Here is a 16,532-nt window from a genome sequence, read left to right on the forward strand (position 1 = left end):
GGACGTGGTATTCCATACTGTGGTAAATTCGGTTGCATGGTATTATGCTTTGAGATAAAACCGGAGCTGGGGTATTGTTGGGTGAATACCATGGTATTGACGTCCGTCCGAACAGAGCCTAAGTACGAACTCCTGTTTCACTCCAGAACGCCGACAAAATTTAAAATTTAATATATAGAAAATCTATCTAATAAAATCATCTTCCAGAAGTACATGTTGTAGCTACTTGTAGGATCGATGGTAGGTGTATGCGGCGTCATTGGATATCACTCGTCCTAATTTGTGGCCTTTTTGTTGGAAGTGAATAGTAATAGAGAATAATAAATAATAATAAATGCGGAAGACTGTGACTTTCTCAATTGACTTGCTTAACTATAATACAGGGGGCATATCAAGCCCTTATTTATATGGTGCGCCCACGCTTAAAGGTGTCGGATCGTGACGAAATGTCAATGGCTGATAACTTTGCAACGAAAAGTGTTAGAAGAAAAGTGTAATGATAGAACTCTAGTCCTAGTGATGAAGTTTAGTTCTATCATTGCAGATTTTTGATATCTGTTTGGGTTGTAAAGTTATCAGAGGTTGAAATTGTGTATTTTTGTATGTAAAGTGCGCCAAGACTGAACAAAGTGGAACAGTATTATACCCATTTATACCCCTAGAAAAGCAAACGTGACTGATCCGTGGCAGTGATGCAGCAGAATACCTAGAAATGGGCCCTCTTATTGGCCCATGAGGCCCTATTGCAGCCACAATTGTTCCACTTCCGTATGCCACCATATCACCTTTATGAGTGTGCGCACCATACAAGAATATTGTGCCTAGAACAGTCTATATACGACTACAACTTGACATATATACTGACACTCATATGAGTATTAGGACTTTGCTCCTAGGCTCAGAACACAATTCCAACACTTTCGGTATGGTGTGTTGTGCACTAGTATGTGAGTAGACTATGGGACAGTTAGATCTTGGCGTTGATGAGCGAAGCAGCTATTTTAAGCCCGTTCCGCCAAGTAAGGATGGCGATATTTGGAATTTAGAGACTTGAGTTACAGGACCCCTCTGCGTAGTACAATAAACTGTTTTTGGTTATTCTAGAAGACTATGGTCTAAAGTTATGTACGTAAGTACATATATACATATGGACCTCGAAATCCCAAGCTTGTCTCGACCGTTTCCCTGTGCCGCGAGCACACATACACGGCTTACCGGGACCAGGCCCCGCAGTCTGCATGCATCTGAGAAATATTTCTCTAGCTAGGCCCAATTATGAGCTCGCGATTTCCCCAGCTTAACTTACAGGTTTTAAACACAACCGTTGAAACTTTTTTAACACCTCTTTCGATAATTTATCCCACATCGCTTCAAAAACGAATGCACGCCTATCCCTTAAACCGTCAGGCCAAATCCCAATGCCAGCTACTAGCTGTAGCTGGTAATCATGATCTTGTGAACGCCGTAAGTGAAAGCTATGAGCACAGCCTCGAATCTCCACTAGCGTGTGAGCATGCACACATACCGCGTTGAACTGAGAATACCTACTATTTAAGGCTAGTAGCTGGCATTGAAATTCGGCCTGACGGTTTAAGGGATAATCGACCCTATTAAGATAGCTGTATACATGTAGTTCTTAGACATAAATCACCGTCTTTGCGTTAAAACGCACCAAATTGGTCAAATTGGCCACTTTTCTAACCTTCACCTGCAGCATGAAACAATACAAACGTTGCCAAGACCACATACAAATTCGAGGTTCAGGATCACCGGTTACCTATATATAATCGTACCAAACGTAGGGGATAGGAGTGAACGCCGCTCGCTCAGGTCGCCAATTCAACCTATTACGGCCAGTTAATCATTTGAATACAGGCACAATAATTGAACTTACAATTCAAAAACACACATCCTAGATACCATACTACATGTAATTTAAGATCGCGCAGTAGATCTCCGCCCAATCTCGAATGCACGCCTTGGAGGATAAGGAATGGGGGTAGAATTGCGTCTCGGCGCCGAGGTAATAAACATAAGGACAAAATAAAGGTATAAAATATCATTGACATCGATTGTCGGTGGTTGTGGGCGTGGGTTCGCATTGTCCGTGCCGGTAGCAGTGGTGGGCAATGGCTAGGTAACTGTTGAGTGGAATAATAACTAGGGCATAGACATAAGGTATAAGAAACATACTGGGTTTACATCTCGCTTTGTTTTTTTCCAGTGCTTGTATCCCATGAATATAAGGGTGAGAATTGTGACTGCTACACTGATTATACTGGTAATAATAGTGATCGTTTCAACACTATTATTACGCTCTTTATAAAACATATATCGCTGATCGGGAGCTCCAGTTGTAGAATGGACAAAAGTAAAAGTCGCTGGAGTAGGCTTTGCGACGGGGGGCGGCATCATGGGTTTCGGCTGATGATTGACTTGCGCAGTGCGCTCCTGAAATGCGGCCCTATAGGTAAGCCAGTGCGCATGAAAATACTGCGCACGCACTGGAGAAGAGGGGCTGTGCCATGAGCGTATACGCGTAGTAGACAGCTACATGCTCGACCGAGACTGGTATGTACATACCACTGCAGATAACGCATCAATTGAACTAGAGTAAATTAGAGCCTTTACGCAAAGTCAAAAGACTCCAGCTAGATCCGGATGATCTGATTGGCTAATTTAAGAATCGGCGCCGGCCGACTGGCTTACCAGAGTATGTAGATCTGGCTGTTTTTCGTAAAGGCTCTATCCACCTGCCGTGTGTACGTGGCATTAGTTGATATATTACAAACAGTTGTGATTTATGCAAGAGAACAATATGAATTGTGATCATCCATCCATTCATTTATGCTATAAACGCTGAGGGAACAGATTGCTCTATATAAGCTAGGATATATCGATACTAAATAGGTTCGCAGAATGAAGGCTACATGAATTACAACTTTAAAATTCTACTATTTTGAAAGCAAACGACCGAAGGATAATATAATTAACTCTTTTACTGATTATATTTCACCAAAAATACATGCACATATTAGAGAGTACATGTATTTACTAACCGTCATCTTACAGTTGACACTCCGCCACCCCGCAAAGTGGTATCTGCAGGTTTCAATCTTGGATGGGGTCGCATTTCCAGGCTGTAAAATACGTCGAAAGGGTGCCAAGTGTTACACTTACCAAACGCCACAGTAACCATCATTCTGTTATCACGGCTTGCGCCTTTATATCCCGTCGCCTTACGTCACAGGTGGTGCGAGAAATTGTTCAACTGACTTTAGAATTTCTCCAATCACCCCTTCCTATATATAGGGACATGCGGCTAACTCACTGCGGAGGGGAAGTGCCAAATGTCAGAGATAAGACTTGGTAAATACACTCCAATAGTTGACTGGCTAGCTGGCGAATTTACTGGCACTGGTCACGTATAGTATACATATACACGTATGTTATAACATAAATACATGTACTCACGCATTAATGAAATCCTAGGCCTGAGAATTCCTGGTAGAAACGCTTCATAGAATGATTTAGTTAATGCGCGAGTATAAAGCCTATCAAAATTCAATGACATATATACTGAATTATCAATCAATGTTATTCAATGTCATGCAAACGCTCAATTGTCAAATCATGGCAAATCACTCGAATACCTTTCACGTGATCGCTGCCTAGTTTACGAACAATGCCACTTGACAGGAAATCTGAATCAAGCTGCGAGACCCCTCAGCCCCCCCCCCCCCCCCCTTAACTTCTATTGGCCGGCCCAAAGTCCCCTGTATAACTGTTCGTTAATCAACTGGTAAAACGTATTCGCCAAGCTAGCGGCGTTAACGATCGACTGTAGCGATGCCCACTGGAGTTTAGGTCACGTGCATGTGGAGTAGAAACAGCTGGTATGCCTTGTGCCACGTGCATTGTAGAGTATATGTATCTAGATGTATCCCCGCGCGACCGAAATTCCAGTCGGCATCGCTTTTATATTATAACAGCTAAATGATTCACATTTCAAGCCTAGAAGATATTTATTTGAAGTAGCTAGTATGGCGAAAGTTTGTACCGCCGATTATACTAAGTGTTATATATACGGGTATAAGCTTATTAGGGGCCCATCTATAGAATAGATTTCCCTACCATTAATTCAACGATAGTTCTTTAGAATACAAGATTGCCAGGTGATCCTCTTAATCGTTGAGTTATGTTTGACTGATTAGACAAGTTACTAGACATTCCCACTCACGACCGCAAGCTACTTCCGGATATATATGTATTTTTTTATGAGCTTTATAAATGCAATTTAGACCGTTCGTATTAATCAAGTAGCCAATTAATAGGAGCCTTCGCCCCCCGCCCGCTTCCCCCACTCCTTCCACTCCCTCATGCCCCTCTCCCATTCGATTGAACCAATGGGGCCTTTTCTTGCGCCTAGGGTTTCTAGCAATCAAATGCCCAAGAGTTTCGGAAGTCAAATTGTAGTCCTACGGACATTCAAAATGGTGGGTTCTAGGCCGTTTGGGAAGGGCGGCACAACTACTAAATTTTGGCCCTTTCTAGTGTGGTTTTGGTTTGCGAGGGCCGTGGTTTATGCACCAGCACAAGAAATGAAAATGGGAGGCGCTTGCTCCAGCTGCTTTAATCTATTACGGTCAGAAATTTCTTAAATTCGGGTGCAGCTGCAGGTAGTAAGTGGTGGGACGTGCAGCCCGGGACATATTAATACTTACATGTAATTCAATAGTTCAAGTTACAATTCCCAAAATGCACATCCTGGATAGATAGTTTAAGCCCGTGCTCTAGATCTCCGCCCAATCTCGAACTCGGGCCTTGGGGGCGTCTGGGACGCGGGACGAGGGTTGTGTCTCGGTGCGGATGCAAGATACATGAGGATGAGATAGAAGTAGAAGAGATCGTTGGTATCCATCGTCGGTAGGCGCAGACATGAACACGCATGGTCAGTGGCAGTGGTAGGCAGTGGCTAGTAAGTGTTAGTTGAAATAATAGCTATGGCATAGGGCATAGGGCATAAGGGAATAGGGTATAGGTAGGCAGAGTATAAGGGGACATATAAGGCTCACATCTCGCTTCTTTCGCCAGTACTTGTATCCCATGAATATCAGGGCGAGAATCGCGATCAAGACACTACTAATGCCGGTGACCATAGTTATCGTCTCGACGTTATTATTCCGCTCTTGAATACGCGGTGTATGAAGCACATATCGCTGGTCGGGAGTTCCGGTTGCAGCATGGGCAAAAGCGAAGGTCGCTGATAGGGGTGTTGTGGTGAGAGGCGGGTTCATCATTGATCTTGCGACTTGAGGATAAAGGACCGACCGGAGACCATTGCGGATCAGGGTGTAATATACATTAACTGAAGTATTACAGAAGTTTTCTTTTCCTTGTGGGACGAGCATACAGTACAAGTGTATAGGTGGACATTGACCTCGAGTACTGTCGTGTGTGCTGGACGTCCTCTCTGCATCCTGGGTAGAGGAAACGCTGTATCTTGAGAAGATACCTCCCAACGTACGCGCAGCCTCCGCAGTCAGGTGTCTTCTCACGTACTCCTCCGCCCGAAGCACACCGGTCTAGACGAGAGGCCACACCAATAATTGCGGAATTGACGTCGACAGTTCTAAGATCCGGTTGTATTTTGGTGATCCGAAGTCAAGAGTCATCTTGAATGAAGGTTGCACCACTATAAGGAGAAACCAACAAAACGGGGCGTATAATATGGTTAATTATTAGTTTTACTTGGACATCCTTAGACTCATGGATTTCTACAACAGATTCCCAAGATAACAGAGAGGTATAGTTGCAATTGCCATATCACGATAAACGCTGAGGAGTAAGCCAAACCCAATCCTGTCCTAGATGTAGTGTGATTTTGGGAGGTTTGGACAGCTACGACAGAGCTTACAACACGTTGCAACCATTACGTGGGTTCAAGCTGTTAGATTTTAAGGTGTTTATGCTGTGTACTGTTACGGCGCGTTTTTGTCCGATATATATACCTGATTGAGATTTGGCCTCGCAACCAACACTGGACGGGATAGGTCCGGCAATTATTTCAGAGCCCTATACGTTATAAGCTGCGATAGATCCGCTAGAGCCTGGGGTTCAAGATGTCTGGCCGGTGGATAAGATCTCTAGAGCCTGGGAGTGAGGCAGTCTGGCCGGTGCGGCAATCCTGAGACCAATCGGGACTTCGAATTCACAAACTCGGTCACCATTAGCCTATGAAATTATACTTAAAGATGTCTGGTATGGGTCGCACAGCTTGACTACATAGGTCATATCACAGAACACGTCTCATAGTCCATCATCCGTTCTGCATAATCCTTCAAAGAAGTGACTTGCAACGTATCCGGCCTCATATCATCTCGGTCGCTCCTTCAATCTGGGCTCTGTACCACGGCTCCCATGAGCGGGGTTATTCGTATCTTAGAGCTTTTAAATTAATTCAGACGAATAGTCCCTCATGACCACATGGCTGTGTGATCATTCATGATTGTAACCAATGGCGAGTTTTAAATATCGAAAGCTGCAGTGGAACTTCACGCCAATCAATCATTGACTACAAAAAGTCGCACAAAAAATCAATGCTTGATATAGATACTATGCTACAGAACAATGAATGCAGTCAGAAATCCCAGAAAACCCCCAAGAAAAACTAAAAAGAAACTAATTGAAAAACAGCTCTCTAGCTCTATGGCTTAGTCGCCTCATTCATCGCCCCCTTTGCCTTTCCCGCAACCTCATTGGCCTTCCCCTTCACAGTCCCCTTAACTTCCTCCTTTGTCCCCTTGGCACTCCCACTATACTCGCTCGCCGTCCCCTTCGCGCTTCCCGTCATCTCCTGTGCTTTCCCCGTGGCCTCTCCAGCATACTCCTGCGCTGTCCCCGCTGCCTTTCCAGCATACTGCTTCGCGGTTCCCGCCGCCTTCCCAGCGTACTCCTGTGCAGTTCCAGCGGCATCGCCTCCAACTTCCTTCGTCTTTCCAGCTACCTGTGATGCCTGCTCGCTCGCTGTGCCGGTGGTGGAGCCGAGTGTCTTCTTGGTCTGCTCGGTGACGCTCTCGGCGGTTTCGAGGCCCTTGACGGCTACGTTGGCGGCTGTCTGGTCAACGGCTTTGACGGCGTCCTTGACGGTCTCGGTGACGGTCTTGTGTAGGGCGGGGGAGGTGCTGATGGGACGGGCGGCCGCGGCAGGGGCAGTGCGGGTGAGGATTGTGCTGGCGCGGAGGGCGGTGGTGCGGAGGATTGAAGACATTTTGTGATATTTATGTGGTTTTGGTTTAAGATTTTGAGGTGGTAATATATATGTGTGTGTGATAGAGTGTTTTTGTATGCGTGTGAGGGTTTGTGTGTATTCAGTGTAGAATAGAAAGGGTGATAATTACGGGGGAATATTGGGCATTTTATAATTAATTCCCACCACCCTCTCGACCGTTTTCATTACTTGGTTTGTTGGTTCGCAGAGTAGGTACTTGGTAGAGATCGTGAGAGCACTAGCACCGTTGCCGTGATGCGTATGTGTGACGTCAGTATTCGCGAACCGCCATTAATTGGTGATGTCAACCCGCCAAGATTGGCTAACAGCAACCCCTGTGCATGTGCAGCTCTACAATGTTCCCTTCGCTTTTCCCTGCTCAGAACAAAGCTTTTGCCCTTCTCCTTGATCGACAGGACAGGGCAGCTTCGGATCAGGCCCTTGCCGGCCGTGACGTCAAATCAAATGAGAGGTTAGGGTTGCTGTTGCTGCGGAATAAACTTGTGGGGACCGAGACACTAAGTTTTCTTTATCTGGCCGAGGTTGACGTTGAGGTTGAGGCTGCTGGTACCGGTTCGGTCAATTCGGCGAGTGAGAGGAAGTGGGATTGATGTCTGCTGATAGTTATTGTTAGTATAATCGATGAGACATCTGTCTTGACTGGTTTACTGTAGCTTGATGACTGTACGTGCACTGGTTTCGCAGACGCACGGGTAGAGGTACAGTGACAAAACTACATGGGAAAATTACCACATGGGAAAACTGTAAGGTGCACCCTTTACGAATTGGCGGAACGGCGCTTATTGTAAACACCACGGCCGCCCTCGGTTGTTACTTTACCAGCGGGTTCCCTATGATGTAGCTTGCGTTAATAATTCATTACGCTTTGGGCCTAGTACGCTAGTTAGTACTAAACCCCTGTGGACTACTAAATAGTTGGATCTTGGCATTTATTGCCAAAAAAAACCATGGCCGGGATTGAACCCTAGGACCCTCGCAGTACTAATACCTACGAGCTGAGTCGGCGTACCTCACCTACTATCACTACACTACCGAGATCTGTCCGGTCTAGAACTTGACAGTTATGCAGCCCTCAATACACCTAACTCCTACCAGACGTCGTTACGTGTATGGTTAATTAATACAATTAATATTGTTATATAACGTCGCGATGGCTACCCCCACCCGGCTCCGGCCCCTTTATCGTGACCGTGAAGGCATTTAGGCTATCTATACAAAGAAGTTGTCTATAAAGTCATCGTTTATTTCGCTCCTTAGCTGTTCCTTTTGGGTTTGGAAATGGGAGGGTAAAGCTAGGCCGAGATGTAAGAGATTTGTTTGCTTAATTGAGTACATGTATTATCGGCCGCACTAGCCCATATAAATATCCCCTAGGCTTGGAATATCAATTGGTCATCAATCAATCCTAGGCTCGGGAGCCTAAAATTAATACTCGCGGTTTTAAAACAAAAAGAGTATATGCGGAGTATTTAATACTTCAACCTTCTAATTTACTTCTATGCTTTACATGCTAGCTTGACTATGTAACGTGCGCCCCCTACTTGATATGTATTGAAATATCATTTCTAATAGGTTTTATAATAGCGAAGTAGACAACGGGATAGCGGTCACCTTGTTAGACACTTAGCTTTTCAAGGGGTTTTAAACTTGTACGGCGAGCTATGCGAACCTAGCTGCTGACAACTGGGACGTGATTAACTAAGTAATTGTTAGTTAGACTATTTGTTGGTATTAAAACCGAGCCACCTAACTATCTCGTCCTACATACCTGTTCGACATATGTGAAAGTACAATTAATGAATTAAACAAGAAGAAAAAAAGACATACGTGAAAGCAGCCCTACGAGCGATATTCCATGATTCGAATGTTTTTGTTTGTTTGTTTGTTTAATTCATTAATTAATTGCATGCAACCCTACGGTTATGGCAATATCACACAAGACCCCTGAACCTCCCATCTTCCTCCGACACCTCTCATAAATAAGCTGACTAAAAGAAAACAAAACAAATGAAAACGTTAATCTTTGTCTCTTAATCCACCCCATCCATATCCCATTTCTCTTCTATGATTCGAATGTTTGCCGTAACATTGAATGATACATATTGATTGACAACGGCCGACGGTCCAGCATGGGAATAAACTCGATGGGCTTTATTTTTATGTAGAAGGTTACTATACGTGACCCATAAGCAGTAAATTCATTAATAAACCATTACTCAATGTCATTTCTGGTAGTACTTGACATCTCTCCGGAGCCCCCTAGTGTTAGCCACGTGGGCAGAATTATAATATATTAGAATGTGAAAAATCTCTCGCAGCTTAACAAAAATCCCACATGATAAGACTAACACCTAGCTATATAGCTATAGGTACTTCTTTGGAGAGTTGCCTAGCGTTAACTGTCAGCTAAAATTGACGGTAAATACGCTTGGGTATGGTTTTCGGTAAAAAATCAATTATACTATCCCTTGGTTCGTGCCCAGCATAGTCTAAACTAACCCCACAACTTTTTTTTTGTGTCATTATACAAACCTTTCTTTGCCTAAGCTTTATCTTTTGGCAGCGTTACAGACCAAATGCGGTTAATTTTACGTTTATCCCCCGAGTGTAAAACGGGCACGATCACGAACGAAGGAATATATCAACAATTGATCCCACGTAAACAATAAAAGTAAATAGCTAGAGCCTTTGCGAGGCCGGGGGCAGTGCCAACGGGTTATAATCCGAAGCCCACGTATAGGCGCTCTACCATATAATAGAAGCTGTAAAATTAATCCCTAGGGCTTTTCACCACAACTCAAATAATATAATTCAAACAGAAACTATTTTCTTATGAATTCCGCCTGACCCCAGATATATGAATTAGTGCTTTTCCTTGAAAATATAAAACTCAGGTGTAGATGTTAGGCTCCGGGCACGCGCCGGACACAGTAGCTATACGCCGTCAATGTACACTCTTCCCTGCATGGTGCTTCGGGTGCCCTTGGCTTGTCTCTAGCCCTACAGAAAAAAAAGTTACATAACTTTATGAAATGGCTTTTAGGGTGGGCTGGCGGGGGAGTTCAATTAATCAACGTCATTCTAGTTTCACTCACCTCAATCATCAACCACCGTACGATCGGTTGCTACGTTGAATGTAATATATATTCGCCTTCTGGGCCCCAAGTTCCCACACGGCCAGTACATTCATGAAACTATCTTCAACAATGAACCCGACTTTCAGCAAAACCCCCATTTCAACTATCTTTATTTTTTCTCTTACTACTGCAAGTGGGGCTCCCGACCCACAATACCAAGAGCGAATTCGAAGCAATAGTGTTGAAACGATCACTATTGTCACCAGCATTGCCAGTGTTTTAGTCGCAATTCTCACTCTTGCATTTATGGGATACAAGCACTGGAAAAAATCAAAGCAAGATTTGCTCGTATGTTTCTTATACCTTATTGTACCCTATCCTCAAATCTGACAATGATCCAGCCTTTACCTACTACTGCCACCAGCCATGCGCCCTTAACACCAACAAAGGATGACAACGATATCTTCTACATTTACTTCATCCTCATGTATATTGCATCCACACAGAGCTGCAATTCTCGCCCTACTACGTCCTATGCCCCAAGGCCTGCACTCGAGATCGAGCGAAGATCTGGGGATCTGGAGTGCAATCTTAAATGACCATAGTAATATCCACAATATGCGTTCTGGGAATTGTAGGCGAAACCCAGAGTTATTATACTAGCGAGTGCGCATGCCTTTCATTTTCATTTCCTATGTTTGGTAAAGTTATCTTGAAGGGGTAGATACATATGATCATGCGTGCATTCTTTTATTCTCTTTTGTTTGGTAGTCAAGATTTGGCGGTTCATCCAGAAGCCTAGAAACTACAGATTCTGGTAAAAATTATTGCGTGTGTTTTCCGTGACCCGGCATCTCTGTTGGCCAACGAAAGAAACGGAAACCGTGATGTCACGTCACGCAAATATCACGCAACCAGAACGCTCGGTCATGCTCCATCACTCGATACCCGCTGACTAATCCTTGTGGAAAGAGGTAGTGAATATATAATTCTTAACTGGAGCTTAGAAACGCCCTGAAGCCTGCATCTACATATATAATGGAATTATGGCTCGTACCCTTACCCTACAAGGGCTCGAATTTAGGCTCTCAAGCCGCTGCACCGCTTTCGAACACTCCTTTCTCGCACTTGTAGTCTAGCTCCATGAATTCAGCTTCGGTCGCCGTAACTCCTGCCTTCCAAATCTGGGAACGGATAACTGCGTGTATGTTTGACGGTCGACACTCAAGCTTGAGCTGCTCAGCATGATGATGACTCAGGGGACGACTAGGTAAACGCTGAGTGACTATGCCCACTTAGCCCTGAAGTAAACTTCAGGCATTGCTTGACCGTTCGACATGAGTGTAAATTAATAGTAGATCTATATATAACATAGGTGGCAACCATAAGTTCTAGACTCTCTTAATAAGATATTCTAGACACTCCTAAATAACCCCGGAGAATACCTCTTGGCAATAATACAAAAAACATGTCACATAAAAACCCTTTCAAAAATAGATCTACCCGGGGATCTCACCCCCAGGCCGAAAGTACAAAATCAACACTCCCACTCTTGTGAAAACACGGGGGAGTTACAAAAGCAAGAAATGGCAGCCTCATTAAAACCCAGTGCATGGGAAAAGAGTTCTCCGTGTGCTTGGGGCAGTGGTGCAGGGCGTTGGCCCCCGTTTGTTCGATGGCGTGCGGGATTAGTACAGTCGATCGAGCATTCGATCAATTACCCATAGCAACCAAACCCATACCAGATGTATGCTCCAATGAGTATCCCTTGATGGAGACTTTATCCCTCTTTCACTAACCTTATGTGGTAACTAAATTATAAAGCTGATTTTTGATTGACTTGAGTATAAGGTTGACAACATACAGTCGCACCTCGATATAAGGAACCTGCATATCCGAGCCATTTCATTTCTTATCCCTTCGTCTGGCAAAAAATGCTGACCCCCCCAAAAATCAAACTTTGTGTGGCTTTACTAACAGATCCTGTTATCTCTCTTATCAAATAATAGATCTCCCATACAAATTTAATTCCTCTATTATAGGGGGGTCAGCATTGCCAGACTAAGGGATAGCAAATAATTCCTTACAGCAGATTTTGTAAAAAAAAAAATAGGTTTCTTCGCATGGTATTCCACCAGTTTTGGGGGGGTTGGGGGGGTTGGGGGGTTGGGGTTTTTTTTTTTTTTGGAGGGGTCTGGGATTCTAGGTGCTTTTGGCGGTAGTTACAAGTAGACTCTCGAAGACTCTACTAGTAAAGGTACTAATATAGTCAATTGTGGAACTCCTGCAATCGCTGGAAAAAAAATTTCATCAATAGAGAAAAAATGCTGCAAACACCTTATTAGTCACCAGTGAGCGTAAGAAAGCTGGGAGATTCCAAGAAAATTTTGGGAGATCAGGTTCAAAACCGAGTGATAATTCCTTACAGCAGTTTCGGTTTGTATCCCTTCATTCGTGCCTGGTTTTCACATTAGTTAACTGAGAGACGGCGTGGCGATACTCAAAAATGTAGCTGCAATAGGGAGTGGATACCCTTCAGGAGGAGAAAGATCTGTGACTTGAAGCCTAAAGAGGTTCGCGGAGTGAGGGTTAGGTGAATTACATATGTATAACGGGAATTGCCCAAACAGGTTAATTTCTACTACCTTGAAAACGAACGAAGGGGTGATTTGTAGAGCAGAAGCTAAATCTTGTGCTTTCGAGTTTTCACAATTAAAAATTGATGGTTGGAGTTGGTAGAAAATTCGGCATGGAAACCTTTAACTGTTTTTCATTGTTGTATTTTTCCTGGGGAAAAATAGTTTAAAGGTCTGTGCTCGGGCCAGAAAAAATGCGCTTCAAGAAAGTTGTTAAATCCGCCTATGTAGCCTAGACAAAAGCTGGCACATGGCACATTGACATTTGTTAAGGATGGGTTCTACACATCCACAGTACAAGGTGGTATTGTTACCAACCGCGAAAAAAAACTTAATTCACTTAATACATGTAAGTGCGTGCACGGTCCAGGGCGCCGGGCGCGAATTTGATGATTCGATTTCACCCGTCCAAGGGATCCAGCCATAAAATAATATAGACGCCTTTACAGGGTAAGGTGCTTTCTTTGATTGCAGAGGCGGTTGATGAAATTAAGAAAGTCAGGGCATCGTAATTCTTTATTTCATACAGAGAGATGTATCTATATGCTTTGTTTGGTGATATTCTTCATGTATATTTCTGCCCTCATTTTATTTTATGACATGATTAGTTGATGCCGAATATGTTGTAATTCGTATGTACGACCTTGGGCGGATATATGAAACCGTCAAGTTCACGACCTGGACTGTAACTACACGTACATGTATTAAGTGAATTAAGTTTCTTTTTGCGGTTAATAGCAATCATTAAGCCAATCGAAAACCAGCGGTAGTTACCACATAAGGCTAACTCTCTAAGTCCAGCAGTGAAGCGTTATGGCCCGGATAAACCTCCTTCTGGGAGTCCTGACCTCCTGCTTGGGACGATATTCATGCTTAAAAAGCGGTGAGGCTCGGTAGAGCCTAAGGGAATATCCTCCTCAGGGATGACATATCTGATTTTCGCTGCTTTCTGAGAGCTATGCCGCCGCTTTATCAAAGCTGCATTGCAAAAGCCCACGAGTGATGGCCCATGACGCTACATCTTCTGCCGCCATGGGTGGGTGGATATACCAATTGCGATAGCATAAGACATCTCTCCAGAACGACCATTGGTATCTTACGGTAAGAATTGGGCCAGGGCATGTACCCCACAAAAAGAAACTTCGGGTTCGCTCATCATAATAATTTACCGATGCGCGTCGGGGGGCCGGGATACGCGGGGCAATTATTAGGCATCCCACCAACCCACCCACACCTTTATATCATCCACCACAATAAATACCAGCACCTACCATCCCGCAATATAGCCAAACTCTACTCACTCCTCTCCGCACAATAAAATCTCCTGGTTAAATAATATCCTATTATTACACCTCAAACTCGTCCTATAAGCCCTACAAGCTCCTCAGTCTGCCTCCCGGTACCGAGAAAACCCACATGACTAGCGGAGCCTACCTTGATGACACCCTCAAGCGCATTATCAGCAAGCCAACGACACAGACATGGAAATGCATGCTCTGTGACTTCACGATCCCCGTGTATTTCCGCGACGCTCACGAGGTATCAAAGATGCATAATGCTATGGAGCGACAGAAGGGGATGCAGACCCAACTAGTCCCCACTGCTACGGTGGATATGAATGGTGAAGAGGTTGGCGGTCAGACGCCACCGGCGATACATAAGAAGAAGAAGAAGAAAAAGAACAGTACTAAGAATGTTGAAAATGCTGGTGCGCAGACACCAGTACCAGTTCCACTCTCTATCACGCCTAAGAAGCGATCAAAACCGCGTCGTTCCGCCCCCAGAAATTCACCCGCGGGTAATGTGGAGTGCACAGTAGTCAATGGGGCACCAGTGATCAGGATTATATCTGCGATTCCAGCGCCGGCCCGCATTGTCGTCCCGCAGATTGAGCATCCTCCTGTAGAGCGCTCATGGAGGACCTGGTATTCCGAGAGACAAGAGAGATATGGATATGCTTATCCGGTGGTATACCGACTCCCCATGTTGTTGTGTAGCCGCAACAGCTAACACTTCTATCATATCCCCAGCTTAAGCAGGAGTGGTGGACGTGCCCAGGATGCGAGTGCACAATGTACGCAACCTGCAAGGGCGCACATGAGCTCAAGAAGTGCAAGCCCGTGCCGGCGCCGCCGAGGAAAATAAAGGCGAAAATCGCGCCTGTTGGTGTATCTCGCGGAACGCGGAAGATCTATGCCTCTGAAGAACGAACTGCGCAAAAGGAGAGTTATTTGGAAAGAGTTGATGCGAGGGATAAGAAGTATAGGTACAGGAACCTTATTCCAACCCAGATTTTGAGTACTCCCGGTGTTCAGATTGGGATGTGGTCGAGTAGGCGGGAGATGAGGAGGCAGAGGGAGGCGGAGATAATGGGGAGGGAGGCGGAGGATCGGGAGAAGGAGGCGAGAAATGCGGAGGCCCAGAAGACGAGAGCTAGGGAGAGGAGAGAGAAGGAGAGGAAGAATAAAGAGAAGAGAGAACGGGAGATGAGGGCTCAGCAGATGAGGGATGAGGTGAAATTTCAGGGGAGGAATGGTAAAAAGTCTCGGGGGAATAATTCTCGGGGGGACAATTCTCGGGGGGACAATTCTCGGGGTCGGGGGAATAGGAAGAAAAAGGCCAGGGGACAGGGAGGAGCTTGAAAGTATGTAGCCATATCGTTTAAATATATGCAACTATAAAGCTGTTCGACACATTATCTTTATATAATAAGGTTTAGCTTGCTTCAAGGCCGGCCGGCTAGCTCGGGAGCTTCCATATCGCCCCATAAGATAGACCTATCAGTACAATTAGGGTAAATCATAGCGTGATATTTCCTTAATTAATTGCCTATTGAGGTAATTTTAATGTACATATGGTAAAGCTCGAGCCTTGGCTCGAGAGAAACTAAAACAAAAAATACTTGAAACCTCCGAGTGAGATATCGTGACTAATGAGTTTATAGATAAACTGTGTTTCCCCGCTTTCTAGATCTCTTGATAAAAGCTAGCCGCTATTCAGAGCTACTGCACTGAAGCCAGGTATAATTTGAAATGAGTACATGTATTTCGCTAGATCGCTGTCAGCAGTATTCACATGGCTCTGCCTTGATGGATACTTAGCTGGATGAGCCGGCTCATGAGCATGATCTCGGATTCGATGAGAGTGAGAAAAATCTAACCAAGAACGGCTCCTCTTATGATAGATATCCAAGCTAGGAGCATCATCACTTCTCCATCTATCTGGTGGACCAAAAGCTGCGCCCTATCTGATGATGGTGGCTAGGGATAGTGCGGTTATTTAGGGCAGCTGTGTTGAACCCGCTGGTCATGAACGAGGCAAAAGGATCGATGAAGGAAGAAAGAGAGGTAGGATGGGGTTATCATGATGAATGGCAAACGTTCGGTGTTGCTATGTGATAGACTTATATTTCATGGATCGAGTAGAGGAAGAAATAGTGCTACGTACACAAGAATTACATATACATGTGTCCACGCCGCACTGCAATGGTGTTTCATTGCCGTGAAGACCACCCTTCCACCAACTTCC

The 16,532-nt window shown here is 44.6% G+C and overlaps 4 protein-coding genes across 4 annotated transcripts; 2 read left to right on the forward strand and 2 right to left on the reverse strand.

Annotated features, from left to right (window-relative positions):
- Positions 1-4,780: 4,780 nt before the first annotated feature.
- Positions 4,781-5,297, reverse strand: LAJ45_04176 (uncharacterized protein; the record flags this gene model as incomplete). The annotated part of the gene is made up of 2 exons (XM_046113757.1): positions 4,781-4,975; positions 5,076-5,297. 2 exons carry the CDS (start codon positions 5,295-5,297, stop codon positions 4,781-4,783), a joined length of 417 nt encoding a protein of 138 aa, XP_045972859.1.
- Positions 5,298-6,706: 1,409 nt separating this feature from the next.
- Positions 6,707-7,270, reverse strand: LAJ45_04177 (uncharacterized protein; the record flags this gene model as incomplete). The annotated part of the gene is made up of 1 exon (XM_046113758.1): positions 6,707-7,270. The coding sequence occupies one exon, from the start codon at positions 7,268-7,270 to the stop codon at positions 6,707-6,709; it is 564 nt and encodes a 187-aa protein (XP_045972860.1).
- Positions 7,271-7,626: 356 nt separating this feature from the next.
- LAJ45_04178 (uncharacterized protein) lies at positions 7,627-7,881 on the forward strand (the record flags this gene model as incomplete). The annotated part of the gene is made up of 1 exon (XM_046113759.1): positions 7,627-7,881. The coding sequence occupies one exon, from the start codon at positions 7,627-7,629 to the stop codon at positions 7,879-7,881; it is 255 nt and encodes an 84-aa protein (XP_045972861.1).
- A 6,539-nt stretch (positions 7,882-14,420) lies between these two features.
- LAJ45_04179 (uncharacterized protein) lies at positions 14,421-15,646 on the forward strand (the record flags this gene model as incomplete). Its single annotated transcript, XM_046113760.1, has 2 exons — positions 14,421-14,969; positions 15,035-15,646. 2 exons carry the CDS (start codon positions 14,421-14,423, stop codon positions 15,644-15,646), a joined length of 1,161 nt encoding a protein of 386 aa, XP_045972862.1.
- Between the last annotated feature and the right edge of the window lie 886 nt (positions 15,647-16,532).

Source organism: Morchella importuna (assembly GCF_003444635.1).
Source record: "Morchella importuna strain M04M26 chromosome Unknown Morimp01GS010, whole genome shotgun sequence".
Taxonomy (NCBI): Eukaryota; Fungi; Ascomycota; class Pezizomycetes; order Pezizales; family Morchellaceae; genus Morchella; species Morchella importuna.